This window comes from Dendropsophus ebraccatus, chromosome 3 (genome assembly GCF_027789765.1).
Source record: "Dendropsophus ebraccatus isolate aDenEbr1 chromosome 3, aDenEbr1.pat, whole genome shotgun sequence".
NCBI classification, from domain to species: Eukaryota; Metazoa; Chordata; class Amphibia; order Anura; family Hylidae; genus Dendropsophus; species Dendropsophus ebraccatus.
The window spans coordinates 152,579,489-152,597,304 of NC_091456.1; the positions used below are offsets into that span (position 1 = coordinate 152,579,489).

General features: G+C 40.2%; 2 protein-coding genes across 4 annotated transcripts in view; one reads left to right on the forward strand and one right to left on the reverse strand.

Annotated features, from left to right (window-relative positions):
- Positions 1 to 17,816, forward strand: part of LOC138787390 (uncharacterized) — a 406,633-nt gene that overhangs the window by 123,437 nt on the left and 265,380 nt on the right. The gene's annotated exons all lie outside the window — the stretch shown is intronic.
- Positions 1 to 17,816, reverse strand: part of LIX1 (limb and CNS expressed 1) — a 105,767-nt gene that overhangs the window by 43,914 nt on the left and 44,037 nt on the right. For both annotated transcript variants that reach the window (XM_069962958.1, XM_069962959.1), the window contains one exon: positions 7,975 to 8,115. In XM_069962958.1, the coding sequence (XP_069819059.1) occupies positions 7,975 to 8,115 (141 nt within the window). The remainder of the gene's footprint in view (positions 1 to 7,974; positions 8,116 to 17,816) is intronic.

The following is a 17,816-nucleotide window of genomic DNA, read 5'->3' on the forward strand; positions in this document are numbered from 1 at the left end:
GAGTACTGGACAAATGATCTTTATTTCTAATGAATTGGGAAGCGGGCGCACAAATTCACCGCTGCACACAATGGAGCATGCGGCTGGAGCCGCACCCTCCATTGTGCAAACTGACAGGTTCTCTGCAGCACTATTCAATGAATAGCAGCCGCAGAAAACTGACATGTCAGTTTTTCGTGCGGCGGATATAATTCCGGCCGGAGAGTATACGATGTATATACATTCCGTCCGGGATTCCATCCATTCAAATGCAACATGCAACAATGTTTTGCATAAATCAAATTGCAAATTGCAACAACGGCCGTGATTTATGAAAAACATACATTGTGTGAACATGGCCTAATATTGGTAGTTTTAACATAGGTCATGAAAATAGAAATCTACAATTTAATAAGAGAACGCTCATTGTTGAATACAACTGTGTCATTATGTAAAAGAACCAAGATACCCAGTTCTGTGAGATTTCCAAAAGAGCAAGGAAAACCTGTGTTATGTTAAGCTAATGCTAACCTTCCTTCTTAAAGTACAAAGCCGTTTTTAATACCGAAATTCAACAAAATCAAGAAAACTAAACTCAACAAAAATTATCATCCTGTCCATCAAGGAGGCCCAAATTAGATTATAAACCATATTATTCCAAGAACTGCTGTTTTAAATTGTACGGCTGCCTTAGAAATGTTAAATATCAGGAAAATCTTCCTTTATGGCCAAGTGCCACCACCAAACATAACATAAATCACGTCTGAGTAATGCTGTGCCATTCAAAATAAAGGCAGAAGTCAGGGATAGCCTGTTAGCAGAAACGTTACCTGAAATGTAAGCATGGCTTTGGTAACTATGAAAATCCAGCTAGGAAGGACTGATTTCTATCTTACCGTAATTTAACTTCTGTAGTCTACTATAGTCACTAAAATATTCAATAGGCCACCTGAACCTATTCAAACACTGTTACCCGCCTTCTAAGGAAATGAATAACTATTGTACGGTGGAGTCCTTACAACCCCAACATTACCACATCATATATTGGAAAGAAGAGCTGAAAGAGAACCTGTCAGGTAATTGGGGCGTCACAAACCAGCCACAGTACCTGACAGATCAGGAGAAGAGCATTCTGATGCTCTTCTCCTGAGCGCTCTGCGGCCATCTAGTGTGGAGAAGCGACACCGTTGCCATGACTGCATAGTTGACAACATTTGGAATTTCTTTCCAGGGACACTTTAGCGTTGACAAAAGGGTTGTGGCTTATTGTTTGTGTGGTCTGTGTGGGGTGTGGCCTGTCACCAGTGGTGTATTATGATGTTCTGCAACTGCTGTGCTGTATGTTGGAACTTGTAGTTCAACAATTATAGCTAAAAGATTATGTCTGGTTCTTTATAAAGTAAGAGGCTGTACATATAAAAGTGAGTGGTGCTACACCGACATCATAATACACATGGAGCCTCAGCTGCTGCAGAACCTTATAACACACTTCAGCTGCTGCAGAACCTTATAACGCACTCCAGCTGCTGCAGAACCTCATACACCCCAGCTGCTGCAGAACCTCATAACACACCCCAGCTGTTGCAGAACTTGCATAGAGGGTCTGAAAGCAGGATCCAGACATAAATGATGAGGCTGTCAGCACAAGGTGTGGTAGCCTGCACCCCACCCCCCAGGCAGCCACCAATTGTCAGCCAGATAACCCCAGTTAACCCCCCTCAGTTGTCTACAGGCTCCACCCTTTAAACAATCATCCACCTCAGCCCCCACCCCTTCTTGCTTCAGTTATAATAAAATTGGCAACAATGGCCGTAATTTTTACGAAAATACATGTTGCTTTGTCTTCTATGGAATCCTGTCCGGAGAGTATACACACAGTATACACTCTGGCCGGGATCTCTTGCAGCGCCGTAGAAAACTGACATGTCAGTTTTCTGTGGCCGCTATTCAGTGAATAGTAGCCACAGAAAACCCTGTCAGTGCACACTATGGAGCGCGCAGCTCCGGCCGCATGCTCCATAGTGTGTAGTGGGGAGTCCTGATGCAGGCGCGCACGGATGTGCCCGCATCAGAACTCTGCGGCGCTGAAGATCATCCGGCTGGTACTGCAGTACCAGCTGGAATGATCTTTTCAGAGACCAGCCGTTCCGTGACCTGTATGAACATATCCTTACACTAAAAGATTATCGTCCTGAACCGTTGGTAATGGGGCAAGTAAGTAATAGGTCCTTAAAGCGAATGCACCATCAGTATATTTGCCTTAAGCTTTTTACAGTTTTGCAATAGATGCACGCTTATATGAAATAAAATGGTTTCAAAATTGGTTACAAAAATCTCATTAGGGATTAAAACATATAACTCAGAGCTCTCCAACCTGTTAAAAAAAATTACAACTGCCTATAGTGCAAATGGTTGTCAGGGCCAAATTGGAGTTATACACCTGCAGCAGCTGGAGAGACACAGGTTAGGGAACACTGATCATATTGGACAAATGGCTAACTACAATTCTTCCTTCATGCTTTTTATTTCCATTACAGCTGAGGGCAATAAATGTAAATCTTTACAATCCACCCGCTGATAAATTTTCTAGGACAACAGTTTATTTATATTAACTCTAAAAAGAGACGCTATCTACTCTATATCCCGCACCTGCATTGTGAGTGACATCTTATATCATTATCTACATAGATTTCTATAGAAAAAAAACATAAACTGAAGACTTGAGGTCACCAACCATATTAAGCAAGGTCCTCGGAGAGAGGATCGGGAAGATTTACAATGTTAGGAGAAGAAAAGGAATACTTTAGTGGCACAGTTCTGTCTTGGGTTTGTATAACTTCATCATTGTTTATGAGACGCTGAGCGCTGCTGCTATTTGATGATTATCATCTGAGAGAAAGCAGCAGAGTCTGGACGACCTGTTCACTTGTAGAAACGGTCTATATCTAAGTGAAGTAAGTGCTGTTTGTTACGTGAGGCTGTTAGTCTGGGCAAGTGAAAGATTTGGAAAGAGCTTTTCACAGCTCTCTGATGACCGAATTAGACGTTTTTAGAAACCACAAACATGCAGATGTAATGTTTGTTTTTTATGTGAGCCGCAATAAAGTCTTTTTACTGTAGCCACAAGTTAAGGGACAAAAGAAAGTGTGGCCTAAAGTTATCTTCCACTGGATTACCACTGGCGCTTAAATAAAGTGCAGAAAATAACTTCACTGCTGAGTGTTTTGTTTGGGTCAGTCTTGGATACATGTGAAAGTTAAGTCTGTACTTGTCATTTCAAAAGATTATTATTATTTTTTTTTTTACAAACCTGCTCAGCTTGTTTACCTTAACTTCATAGGGATCTATTCCACGGGAAGATTATCGTTCATATAATCGTTAGGAACTAAGCGATAATCATTCGTTGGAATAGCAGTCAACGATTAAACGACAAACGAGAAATCGTTGATCGCTTAACAAGACCTGGACCTATTTTTATCATTGCAAATCGTTCACATGAAATAAGACGTTGTTTGCAGTAGCGACAAACGCAATAGCGATGACAAGATGACCGCAAGAACGATCATAAGTAACGATCATCGTTCCGTGTAATTGGGTGAACGATTTCAAGTTGTTCGCAATATCGGTCGTTTATCGTTAACAATTATCCGACCGATAATCGCCCCATGGAATAGGGCCCTTAGAGTGGTAACAAGGTAATTTTACATCCTCCTCATTGTGCACAGCTATCTGCATTGTTTCTAGTACATGGGGCAGGACCAGAGCTGGGCAGTTTGCCTGTAGTACACAAACAGGACTTTCTGCCTTAATTATCTGGCCAAATACAGCACAGCACCTACTGCTTACTACTACACCAAGTGAATGTGCACTAGACAGAACTATATGGCAGCGTGCTAGGGAAGGATTTATAGTACACTACTATAGATGGTATCTGGCAAGAGAAGGAGTTACCCATCCATTGATTTTCAAAGATCCTATATGAGCAGATTGCTGAGAAGAGAGACACTTAGTGGCCAAGATTTAAGAGCTGTATAAAGCCAAAAAGTGGCTGTCTCCAGGAAAAACATGTTGGGGTGGTGAATGGAGGAGAAGGGGAACATGGCCACTGGGTCAGTATGGATTTTGGATAGGGGAGTGGAGAATAGGGATGATCAAACAGCAGAAAATCTTAGGTTCTATAGAACTCGAACCTTTTTTTTTTTTTTTTTTTTTTTTTTTTAATAAAATTTTTTTTTATTAAATTATTTTTCATTTATAAAGAACAACAGCAGAGAAGGACACCACATGTGTCCAGTCCCCGCACAACAACAACACAAACAATACATAAACAGTACTGGCAACGTCCATTGCAGTATTCAGTATGTCCACTTGTATATAAAAAAGCAGTGCAATACAAGCAGTCGAATAGAAAAAGAAAAAGTGTCTGGATCATCCGTGAGGACTGACAGGACATGAGGCGGCTGGAGAGAGGTTATGTCTAAACTATGTACATAGCACAACAAACTCAGGAGACCACAGAGGGAGCGGCCCTGTCTCTTGTGAGCGACAATGGTGCCAAGCCTGGAGTGTCTAGCCAACGAGCCCATATTTTTTCGAACTTTTTCATGGCATCTCGTTTTTCGTATGCATGTTTGTCGTTGGCGATAAGCCAGTTAACCTTGGCAATGAGGGCCGAGATTGTGGGGGGATCCTGGTCAAGCCAGGATTGGGCAATCAACTTCCTTGCCATATATAGTATCCGGGCAACAGCTATTTTCTCAGGGGCAGTTACACTTAAGTCTTCCACATAGCCCAGAATACATACCAAGGGGGATTGTTCTAGTGAAATAGAAAATACCTTGTGAATAGTGGAGGCAACCTCCCACCAGTACCGTGTCAATTTGGGGCACCGCCAGAACATGTGCAAGACCCCTCTCACATCCCTCCGACATCTAGGACACAGGGCGTCAGAGCGGATCCCCACTTTATGTAAGAACTCTGAGGTTCTATACACCCTGTGTAGAAGATATAACTGGGACAACCGGTGCTGCTCCCCTATAGACAACTGAGGAGTCATCTCCAAGACCTCCTTCCACAAACCGTCCTCAAGGGGACCCAGGACAGCCTCCCATTTTTCTTTAATGGTCAGCGGGTATTTTTCAAGGAATTTATCATGTAAATGAATATATAGAATAGAAATCAGGCCAGAAGTGGATGTTGAAGTGCCCACTAAATTAATAGGCGGGATGATAATTTGGTCACTAGTTAAGGTCTCACCCTCCGCCTCACAAGCGCGGCGTAGCTGCAAATATTTATAGAAGTGGGTTCTAGGTATAGGGAACTCCTCACCCAGCTGTTGGAAAGTTTTCAGGTGACCGTTGGAAAACAATTGCGCCACCCTCCTGAGACCTAGATCCCGCCATTGTGTGAACCCTTCCAGGAAGAAGAGTTCTCCCAACCAAGGAGTATCCCATATAGAAGTATAAGCAGAGCTCCCGGTCAGACCATACATGTCCCTCACCTTCCACCAAACCCTATGGTAAAGCTGCATTGTGGGCTGTCCCGTAGTAGAGAAGCGCTTAGCCTCCAGTACCTCAAACAATTTCTTGGTAGTAAAATGGGCTTGCAGCAGTTGGGTGGTGGGATCTACTATCTCATCCATTTCCCACCCCTTAAAATGTTGCAGTTGGGAGGACAGAAAATAAATCATGGCATTGGGCACTGCCAATCCCCCCAAAGTTTTGGCCCTCTGCAGGGTCTCTAGTTTTATGCGAGGTTGTTGGGAACCCCATATCAAGTCTCTGAATAAACTATGGACTTTGTGGAAAAAACGCAGAGGAACCCACACCGGGGAATTATGCAGCCCATAGAGCAGCTGGGGCATCTACACCATTTTTAATAAGTTAGTGCGTCCCACCACTGACAGCGGGAGCCTACGCCACGCTCCTAATTTAGCTTGAAATTTAGTGAGGAGTGGAGTAAGATTCAACCTCTCATATGCTCTGATTTCTTTAGATATAATAATCCCAAGGTATTTAAATTCAGTGACAATTTTAAGTGGGAAAGGTAAGGGAGGTACCCGCCCTACATCAATATCAAGCGGCAGCAGCACCGATTTGTCCCAGCCAATAGACAACCCCGAGAATCATTTATGAGTGAGACTGCAGTCGTAAGGGAGACATCAGTATCATTTATAGAACTCGATCCTTGCCGAACCTTCCGCATTTGATTTCTGATGCCTTCCCGGTCTGTAGGAAAGGAGGAGACAGCCCGGGAACCCCCTGGATACAGCCTTTTATTACCTAGGCTGAATCCTGAAATTCAAGGCGGTCCCCGGGCTGTCTCCTCCTTTCCCACAGACCTGGAAGGCATCGGGAATCAAATTCGGAAGGTTCGGCAAGGTTCGAGTTCTATAGAACCTAAGATTTTCCGTTGTTTGATCATCTCTAGTGGAGACCTCTGAGGGTAATTTAATGTCATAGTGCATCTTGCTGCTTGGTAATCTGCCACTCGCATTTGAGGGGGATGATTCAGCACACAGCTGCTATTATTTACAATATTCCTGCTAGTGATTCTGGCATATTTATAGGGTGGCTGTTATTTTCAACCACTGTTACTGGTACTAGTCCTGTCCCCTGTTTACAACAATGTATACACATTTTTGATTTTGCTGCATCTGATACATTTCTCATATCCCTTATGATGTCTCATATTAAACCTTATTATTTAATTGTACATGTCCTTGCTCCTTCCTAATTTTAAACTGTCTTATGTGTATATGTTTATGGGATTATTGGGTTTTGTGTCTGCATGACAAAATGATTGATGTTTTTGACATACTATTGGTCATTTACTTATTTTGGGAGGTGTAGGTTATATAGGTTTTGAAGAGACCTTTTTTGGTATATTATTATGAAGTTTGGTGTTCTTATGTAGGTGGTATTTGCCAGATCTAGTAGCATGGGCCCAGACTTGCAAAACTGGGTGTAGCTAGCCAATTAAGATTACCTGAAAAGGCCAAATGTAGGCAAAAGTTGTCCCTTTTGGGACTGTTACCGCACTTTAGGCTTTAGCACTGCACACTTTTGTGACAGAAATACAAACTAGCTAGAACTCCTCACTCAACCACCTCTAGACTTGACTAGCCACCAGGAATCATCAGGAAGCTTGACTCAGGACTGGGACTTGACTCCCGTTGGTGGGAACTTTCTGGAATCATTAAACATTGGTCTCCAATAGGTGTAGTGTTGTGTGGTACTCAGCTCAAGGATTGGACAAGTGGTGGGAGCAGTAGGCCTTCAGCCCAGAGCATACCTTACAAATGTACCTGACAAGAGGTGTGCAGAGACAGTAATGGCACACCCACTCTGGGACACTACATGACCAATGTTGGAGTCTGGCAATCCAAGCAAAGGTATCTGCTGCTATTCTGCTGTATTTCCATGTATTTTGACCCGTGCCTGTTCTTTGGATTATGCTTTTTGCCTCAGCCCTGTCTGTACCGCGTGCCTCTCCTATTGCAATCGATTGTATGACCTACCTCTGAACCTGCTTGCCCTGACCCTTTACCTGGCTGACCTCACTACCTGTCTCATCCCTAGTACTGCGCTGACTCTCCTGCTCATGACCTGGCTTGCTGACCACACATAAATCAGCCTGTTCCCTGATACTTAGCACAAACTATGCCTGGTTCTTGGAACCAACCACACTTGTAGAGCGACCTCTTGTCCTCTAGCCACAGAAGTTAAACTTCCTCATCCTGAAGTGGGATAACAGGTATTTAGACTCTGCTCTCTATTCGGTTGGGTAGCACAGTGGGTCCAACACTAGCTGTCTATTACATTCCCAATGCCAAAGATTAGGAACAAATGTTTGAAGAAACATTTTACTTATGTAAAATAACCCTACCTAACATTAAGCATAGGACTGTAGCGAATTCTAGCTATAATAAATCTGTGTGTTTATCAGGCTTCTCATGAAGGTATACAGCAGGCATGGAGTTGGCTTTTTACTTACACTTGTGGAGTCAACAGCTTCCTGAACACTTTTCATAATAAATTCATGTGTGATTCTCCTGTTCGGTAATTCATTGTAGAGGGAGTTGATTAAGGCGACCTTGGCTGCGTCTCGTCGTGCTTCTGCTCTACTTGTGCAACACTAAGGAGACAATACAGGTACAACATGTCAACATTACTGTGTATTATTGAAAGACATGTAAGTTACAAAATAAAGTGATCTTTGGCCATTGTAAAACTTATTTTTTCATCTCTGATCGGGCCGATTTTAGTTTTTTCTGCGAAACCTATTGAAAATCTGCAGCTTATAGTAAGTGTACACATGATCCAGCTCCACCATCAATTACCCTGGTCATGCATTACCTTTCATCCTTGGTGAGGACAGGACAAAAAAAAAGTTTTAAAGTTTCCAATTCCACCAGTGTGTAACCAATTTTTCAATGTTTATTGCCTCTCCAAGAATAAAAGCAGCTGACATATACAAGAGTCAATGCATTGTGAGTACTCATGGTGATCTTATTCACGGTCATACTACCATTACACCTTGTGCTCCATATATATGGGCAGTGATCACTTGTAGTATTGTTATGTCTGAAGTACATAACAATACCTGCACAGTGTTTGCAGTCCTTCCTTGCATTCTACGTCTGTGTCCAGCTATAATTTGCAAGTCATGGGGTCAATTAAGTCAGTGATGTGTAGCAGACAGTATCATTTATGGCCACTCTATAAAATCTGCTGCCCTGCAAAGCTGCCGCCCTGAGCAATAGACATATTTCGCCTTAAGACAGAAACGGCCCTGGAGCCTAGTCTACTGTACATTGTACATTCACAGAAGAGGGGAATTTGCACTATTATGTCTTTATGGTACAGCCTACGAAGCAACAGCCACATGGAGGACATAATAGAGCAGTACTGGATAGTAAAAGCTGTGAATCAAAACATGTGGTAAGACCTATAACTTACAAATAGCCATAGTTTCTTTGCAGTTTCTTTGTGTCTCTCTCACTGCTTCTGCTGTCTGACCTCACTGCCATCTCACTGATCACCTATCCCTTCTGCACAAAGTTTAGGAGTGTGAGGGAGGAAAGAAGCTTGATAAGAAGAGAAAGAAGGATTTTTTTCTCATATGGCCTATTTTTTTTTACCGACAGGAAATACTGTTATGTGCATGAGACCTAACAATACATAAAGGCATGGTCTAGTTTTATATACCTTATTAGTGAAAGGGGTGCTCATGCAGAGTTTTTTCTTAAAGTTATTTTTGTGTATTACATAGGCAGCCCATTGATTTTCATGGTTACTGTGTAATACTTATATTCACCTGCAGTGCCACTGTAAAGGAATTGAACATTTACTAGTGTAGAATCTAAAAGCCTTAAAGGGGTTATCCAGTGAAAATCTTTTTCTTTCAAACAGATAAAACAGTTTTCACAAATGGAATGAGAAATAGAGCTAAGGTAAAGTTAACAATAACGTAACATGTATTAAGATAGTTTGTCTATCAAAATAAGCATGAGGATATAGTGAGTCTCTATGTGATATCATTGTATGTGTAATTATAGATTATTCATAAAACAGATAAGAAAATAAACAGAAAACTTAAGGTGAAAAAAGTGGACTTGATGTCCATAACGACCACATCTCTCTAAATTTTTTAATTGTATTGTTGCCATGGGCTATAGCCTCCTCGTAGTTATAAGTTATATTTAATTTTTGTATTAGTTCTGTTTTAGTTGGGATGTTGGACGTTTTCCAACGTCTAGTGAGTAGTAGTTTTGCTATTGTTGTAAGCAGGCAGAACAATATCCTGTGTTGAGGCACACTGTGCTGTATTCCTAGACCAAGCAGTACTAATTGATGTGTGATGGGAATTGGATATTTAAAGATCTTGAGAATCAAATCTGAAACCTCCGACCAATAATTCGTCACAAGAGGGCATCTCCACAAAATTTTCCTCATTGTCAAAGATTCCTCATTGCCGCAATTCCTCCAACACAATTGCAACACCGATGGGAACATACCATGTAATCTCAGAGGAGTATAATACCATTGTAGTCTAGATTTAATGTTGTTTTCAACATGTGAAACATAGTGGACAGCTTTGTCAGACCAGTAAAATGCTTGTTTCCAGTTGTTTTCAGTAGGTGAGATATTTAGGTCTGATATCCATTTTGCGAATGGACCTGTAGGTTCAAATGTTACCAAGTTGCCCAACAGATTGTAAATATGTTTTATCCCTTTCGGTTGTAGTTTAAATAACTGCATAAGCTCAGCACTGTATTTCAGTGAGGTGTGTTTCTTTGACATGTGATATTGTCTCACTTTTAGAAATTTATAAATTATATATTTAGTTTTGTAAGTCTAGATATGTGTGGAGAATGCCCTCTCGGAACAGTTGGCTTACCTCTAACAAACACTGGGTCATCCAATTAGATAAATCAATTGTGGGAATAGCAATGTGAAGTATGTCCAATGGCAGGTGTGGCAAGATAATATTTTGCCTTGTCCCTATAGCAGTATGTGAAATGATCCATGTTTTAAGACTCGCCATTGTCGTACATGAATAGATTTTTGGGGTGGGTAGGTGCCACAGATAAGCATACAGTAATGATTTGAGTGAGTGTGGTTTAACTAGATATTGCTCAATACTCATCCAAGGAGGGATTGTATGACCTTTAAACCAGGAGTATGTTTGGGATAGGATTATCGCTCTATGATATAATTCAATTTCAGGTAACCCAATACCCCCTGCAATTCTATGTTTGTAGAGCAATTTATAAGAAATCCTGGGTCTTTAAAACCCCATAAGTACGACAATAATATAGTTCTAACTGAGGAGAAAAATTTCTTTGGCACACATATGGGGACAGTTCGGAATATGTACATCAATTTGGGAAGGAGGAACCTTTTAAAAGAATTAAGTCTTCCTAGCCAGGACAATTCTACCTTATTAAACTGGGTTATATCCGAATGTAAGAAATTAAGGAGTGGTTGGGAATGTTAGGGAAATACCTAGGTATGATATTTTGGATTTTTGCCAATCTAGGGGATATAGGAGTTTCAGTCGGTTAGTTATCTCTATAGGTATGTTAATTGGGAGAGCCTGCGTTTTGTTAGTGTTTAATTTATAATAAGAGACCAAACCAAAATTTTCCAAAGTTAATAAGATATTAGGGAGAGAGACCAAGGGTTCAGATACTGTCAAAATAATATCGTCAGCATAGAGAGAAAGAGTAAGCTTTTCTTCACCTATGGTTATACCTCTAATATTTTCAGAAGATCTTAGCATAGCGGCCAGTGGTTCTAAAGTCAAAACAAAAAGGAGGGGTGATAGTGGGCATCCCTGTCGGGTACCATTCAATATTTGGAAAGGGGATGATAAAGAGGCAGGAGAGGTTTTCTATGGGGATTTGCTACTGCTCTGGACAGTTCCTGTCTCGACCAGAGATGTCAGCAGAGAGCACTGTGTCAGACTGAAAATATGTGGGATATACAGCAGGTGATAAGTACTGCAAGACTTGAGATTTTTAAATAGAAGTAAATTACAACTTTATATATCTTTCTGAAACCAATTGATTTGAAAAAAAAAAAAAAAAATTTTTTTGCTGGATAACCCCTTTAATGTAAGTACACTCTGTGACCAGCTTACCCAAGGTGAACAAACTCTTTAAGGTAACACTGCCCTTGTTTTAATGGCTATATTATTAAATCATTTGTATACCCTCATTTCCCACAGTTATATAATTCAGGTTTTTTTTTCATTGTTTGGGTACCACAGGGACACATAAATGACCACTGGTCCTATCAATCATTGCTTCAGTCAAAGCACCAACTATGGCAGTAAATTCTCTCAATGTTGTTATATGGACCTCTAGACTTGAATTTTTTTTATTGATGAATAGCAGAAACATCATAAAAATAACAAAGCAGATCTAATAAAAGAGAGACCCTTTAGCATAATACAATGAGACTATATGATTTATGGCATGGCTGGAAAGGTGTTCTTGGTGAGTATAGTTTGGCATATGAAAGAAGAAGAACATGTGGGCCTCATATTTTACAATATAAAACTAGTCCATTTCCACCTTGGCTTCCTTTTTATTTGCTTTGAACTTTACACGCTCATCTGATTTCCTCTCTACCCTTATGCTATGGATCTTTTCCCGACTTCTCTTCATATCAGAATAGAAGACACATTCCAGATATTGTTCAGGTTATTCCTTTCAGATCTGTAGTTTCTCCATCTCTTGACACATGATACTAATCACCATATACAATAACGTGACCCAAGACCTGCACTCAGCATGGAGAGTTTTTAAATCAGAGTTGATATTTTTTTTCTTATCTCTTGTCTTTTGATCTAGTGGTAAGATATGATTTCTATTCTTCTGCTGAGTAGGACATGTGTCAGCTTGATGGATTTATTTAATACATATTGCTCTGGTTTATGATGTTGGACATATTACTTTAATGAAAACCATTCTGTAAGTTCTATTCCCAAACAAATATTATTTAAGGATGAGCCTGTAATATGATACTAGCTGGAAGACAACCAAAGACATTACTTTATAGTCAATGGAAAAGAAAATAATCTGCCTGGACATATACTTGACCTACACTTTAAAGATTAGTCATAGTATTGGGAATCTAATGAGATGTGACATATTGAGACAACAAGCTATACTTAAGTTCAAGGTTGTATACCGCAACTTAATAGATGTCATATAGTCCATATTATATACATCTAAAAAAAAAAGAATTAATACAAAGAGGATCTATCACTCTGAAGGACCCATGATACAAGCCATGTATTTCATTGGGCACTGTGTAATTCCTCATTTCCTCTCTGGGGGTGCTGCAGGGGAATCTAAGACTAAGGCTATGTAGTCCATTTTGAGGCATAAATACAGCCGTGTTTGGAGAATTATGGCTGTAAACCAAATGTTGTGGGAATATAATCTAATACTTTCCGCTGTCTTACCTCAAATATAAGATGATAATCTTGAGGCTTAAATTAACACACAGTAAAATTAAAGCAGAATACAGCAGTGTTTTTCCATAGACTATAATTAAAGGGGTTGTCCAGCGCTACAAAAACATTGCCACTTTCTTCCAGTAACAGCACTACTCTTGTCTCCAGTTTGGGTGTAGGTTTTTCAACTCAGTGGCATTGAAGTGAATGGATCTCAATTGCAAACCACACCTGAACTGGAGACAAGAGTGGTGCTGTCTCTGGAAGAAAGTGATCATGTTTTTGTAGCGATGAATAACCCCTTTAAGCAGTCGATTAGATTAAAAATATGGCCTTTTATACCTATTTTACAGCTGTATTTTGCTGTGTAAACATAGAATAATACCTTGGGATTAGGCTAACAAAAATAAATTCCCCAAAGAAGACAATCCCTTTAAGAAAGAGTATACTTTTTGTTCCAACCAATGGATAAGGATTCTGGGTCAACCATGTGGGTCAAGCACAGGAAAGATGGTATAGTATAAAGGTTGGACAGAGTCAGGAGATCAGGCACAAGTCAAACACAGGAGGACCAGGATAGATGGATGACAGATTTAGGGTGTGCACAATGGCCTTTTAAGTCAGAGGGGGAGCACATGCATGCACCTTGCGGACTAGTCCAGGTACCAGAGCAAGAAGAGAAGCAACATAGTGGTGGCCAGGGCAAGAGACGGGGCATGGACTGGGTGGCTGCAGTGAATGACCGTATGCCAGCGGGAGCTGAATGCAGGAGTTTTGGTACTTTTACACGGTGCGATAATTTGCCCGATCGCACGATTAACGATTTTGAATGAACGATGTTTTTTTTATAACGATCAGCGTTTAGACGGAACGATACATCGTACGGAAAATTCGCTATGCGATCGTTTTGCGATCGTTTAAGCCTATCTCACACATAGGTGAAATCGCTGAAAGAATGTTTACACGGAACGATCTGCGAATTTTTTGCGAACGATCAACGATGATTTGAGAACATGTTGAAAGATCAAAATGAACGATTTTTTGCTCGTCGTTTGATCGTTCGCTATGATTATCGTTCGAATTTGACCGTTATCGTGCAAAAACGAACGATTAATCGTCCCGTGTAAAAGGACCATTACACTTTAATGCATACATATCAGGAATTGCCATTGATTAATTAACCCATTAAGCTGTCAGTGGTGCTTTAGGTGTTGAATATGAGTGTGAGGTGGATGCCGTAAGGGACTGCTGAGCGTTCTGTAACAGATGGGTAGATATAGGTTAGAAGCACTGCTCTCTTCATATACCGTGCCTACAGCCATTCCACCTGCACACATCAGGCTCTCCATCTTACTACATGTACTATTTCTGCATGACTAATCAATAAACTTCTGGGCTCAAAACAAGAAAAAGAGTCTTGTTTTTAAGATAAGCCACCTGCCGTTTTCCCAGTTTGAGATATTATATGATTTGATGGAGCAATTTTGGCAAAAACACCAACGTTTTATAATCGGTGCTATGAACGGAATCATTTTCTGTGCTCATTCTCTGTGCTCAAACCCCAAATTAATGTTAAAGTCTCCGCTTTCTTAAAGTGCTTTGTCTTACACAGTAGCAGCAGGAGATAGTTGTTATGTTTCCCAGCCGTCTGCTGAAAGGTCCTGGGATTTCAGCTGCACAAAGTGTTTGGTTTAAATCATGACAAGAATCCTTCTCTATGATCGCCCTGCTGCGCTGCATTGTGATATACTGTCACCATTCATGACAAAAAAGAGAAGGCAGCAGAACTACTATCATATGGGGAATACAGTAATGACTTACAACTACATCTCATTACCACATACAGCGACAGTATGTCCAATAATATCAGTCAAAAGCAGCAAAAGCAAAAAGATTATCTATTTTTTTTAAATAAAATCACTGCAAAAATATTTTCTGACCCCTTTAAGACTTGGGCCACACTGCGTTTTTGCTAACACAAACTGATGCAAAAAGGGATGGTAAAGGAGAGATCATGCCACAACTCCCAGAGCTGTGCGGGCTGTGGCTGCTGGTGAGGATGATGGCAGCGGGTACTGAGGGACACAGGGCACTGGAGCATCCCTCTGCCATCATCCTCTCCAGCAGCCACAGCCCGCACAGCTTTGGGAGTCGGGTCGTGACATCACCATGTTATTCAGGAAGTGACATCACCATGTTATCCAGGAAGTGACATCACCATGTTATCCAGGAAGTGAAGCCTTGATGCAGTAGTAAGTGCAGGTAGAAAAGCACTTTATAAGCATTTCCAGTAATAAGTGTATATTGGTGATTTGTATAACTTTTAGGGGACAATACAATACTTTAATAACAATTTTCGTTGGACTTCTCCTTTAAACCGATACCGTGAAATGGATGTAAAAACACAGTGTAAACCTAGCCTAACTTAACATTTTTGATTTTTTTATGTTATTGTGTTTGCATACATTAGACCCCTTGATCACTTTTTATCTCATTGTTCTGTGATATGTGATGGTATATGACGTTTCAACCATATACAGCGTGGTGTTGATAACAGTATATGTTAATAGTGTAGACATTTCCACACACTGCCATACCAGACATGTTTAAGTTTGTTTGTATTTTATCCTTGTATTTGAAAAATGACAAAAGGAAGGGAACTGAATAGAACTTTTATTATAGGGTGAATTTGTTATATTTTTATTTTTATAACAGTTTTATATACCTCCAAGGGGACTCCTAATAGCAACAACTTGATTGTTTATACAGATCAATGTAGTACCTATGTACTGCATTGATCCATTCGCTTCCTGCTCCATTGGTATAGTATACTTAGGCAAACTGTATCAATTGCCATGTCAAGCACCCATGAGAGGCATAGCTTGGCCTGTCCTGATAACAGATCAGCTCCCCATAATTGTATCATGGGCAGATGATCTGCAGCACAGCACCACCGATGAGATACTATAATCCTTCTCTCAGTTCTGACAGTGGCATCTAAATGAATAATGCAAACTGTCTGCTTTGTTGTCTTCATTAGCCCAACCTCCTGTCTGCTGTACAACTTCTAATGGACTTCCTATTTCCATGTAAACCAGGAAGTTCGCCTACCTTATCTCTCCCCCACTGCAATTTCTTAACTTTAACCCCTCCCAATTGGCTGAGTTCCTGGCTCAAGTGTACACAGGAACAAGAAGTTTATTTAGAAAGGAAGTTGGGCTAATGAAGACAAGAACAGAGATTGCATTAAAAGCAGAAGAAAAGAATGAAAGATAACAGAAAGGTAATACAACAACTTTATCACTGTAAATATTAGACAGTTGGAAACAGGTTTGTCAGGAAACCCCTTTAAATGCTGAAATATTGTAACTACAACACTATCACATTCTAACAATTTAGAAAGTATTATGTAGAGAACTGTTCGCACTTCCAGGAGAGCTGTTATGTTCTTAAAATATCACAAGCACAAGACATATCCCTACCTCCCATCAGTGCATACACAAAGAAAAATTAGGTTGGTGAGCTCACTTCTGGCTTGTAAAATCAGAAGCCTGGCACAGACGGAATGATAGAGTAATGTCATTATGTCCCCTACATAGAGAAGCTTATACAAAAACAACCTGCAGCCTATAAAAGAGAGAATATCCCAGGGAGATCAGATTCCTGGGAAATTGCCCAGTTCACCATCCTTAATACTGGCCCTTCCGCTGTTAAGGGGACATAGAACATTTATCTCATTTCTAAGAAAAAAAATATTTCATGCCAAATTATTCAATCTCATTCAATGCCAAAATTTTTAAAACAAATAAAATTTGTTTTAGTCCCGAAAATGGCATCACACTGAAATGAGCCCAAAATCAGTCAGATGTTACCCAAGGAGAAAAAGAGGGAATGCCATCTCCTTTCTTTCCAGTACGCACTTTTCCACTTTGTTCTCAAGTTGGCCATAAGTGCAGACCTTGTTAGGGATGTCTGAATATGCGAGCATCTCGAAAGATGAAAATGAAAGTAATTTTTTTCTATAATTAAAATACACAAATAAAAAAAAAAACTATTGTAAGCAGCGTGTGAACAATAGTTTTAGCACTGTCTCTATTCTTCATTTTAAACATGCTAGACAGTACATTTTGTACTACTGTAAAGATGTTCGAGACATGTTCCCACTAGGAGTTTGTTTATGCCTTTTACTTAACATTTCTGCTAATATAATCAGAAAGATTTATTGGTCAGGAAACATGTTGTACAATATCTCAGAAACTCAGTCATAGTGAGTGAGTGTCCAGCCAATACTTAATGCCTCCCCAGGTGAGCAAGTGCTACATAAAACGCACTGACATAGAGAATTCCCTCAGACAGGTAAATCTGGAAACATTAGCCAGTGGAAATGTTATAATGAAATAGAATACAAATTTGCATTACTGTTTTTTTTTTATTTTTTTGTTTTTTTATTCAACAAATATTTTTGTATGAGAACAAACCTGCTTGACGATAATGTGAAATGTTGTTGAAGGGATTACCCAGCAAAAATCATTTTCTTTCAAATCAACTGGTTACAGAAAGTTATAAAGATTTGTAATTTACTACTATTTAAAAATCTCAAGTCTTTCCATACTTATCAGCTGCTGTATGTCCTGAAGGAAGTGGTGGATTCTTTTCAGTCTGACACAGTGCTCTCTGCTGACATCTCTGCCCAAGACAGGAGCTGTCCAGAGAAGTAGTAAATCCCCATAGAAAACCTCTCCTCCTCTGGACAGTTCCTGTCTCGGACAGAGGTGGCAGTAGCGATCACTGTGTTAGACAGAAAAGAAAACACCATTTCCTGCAGGACCTACAGCAGCTGATAAGTATGGGAAGACTTGAGATTTTTA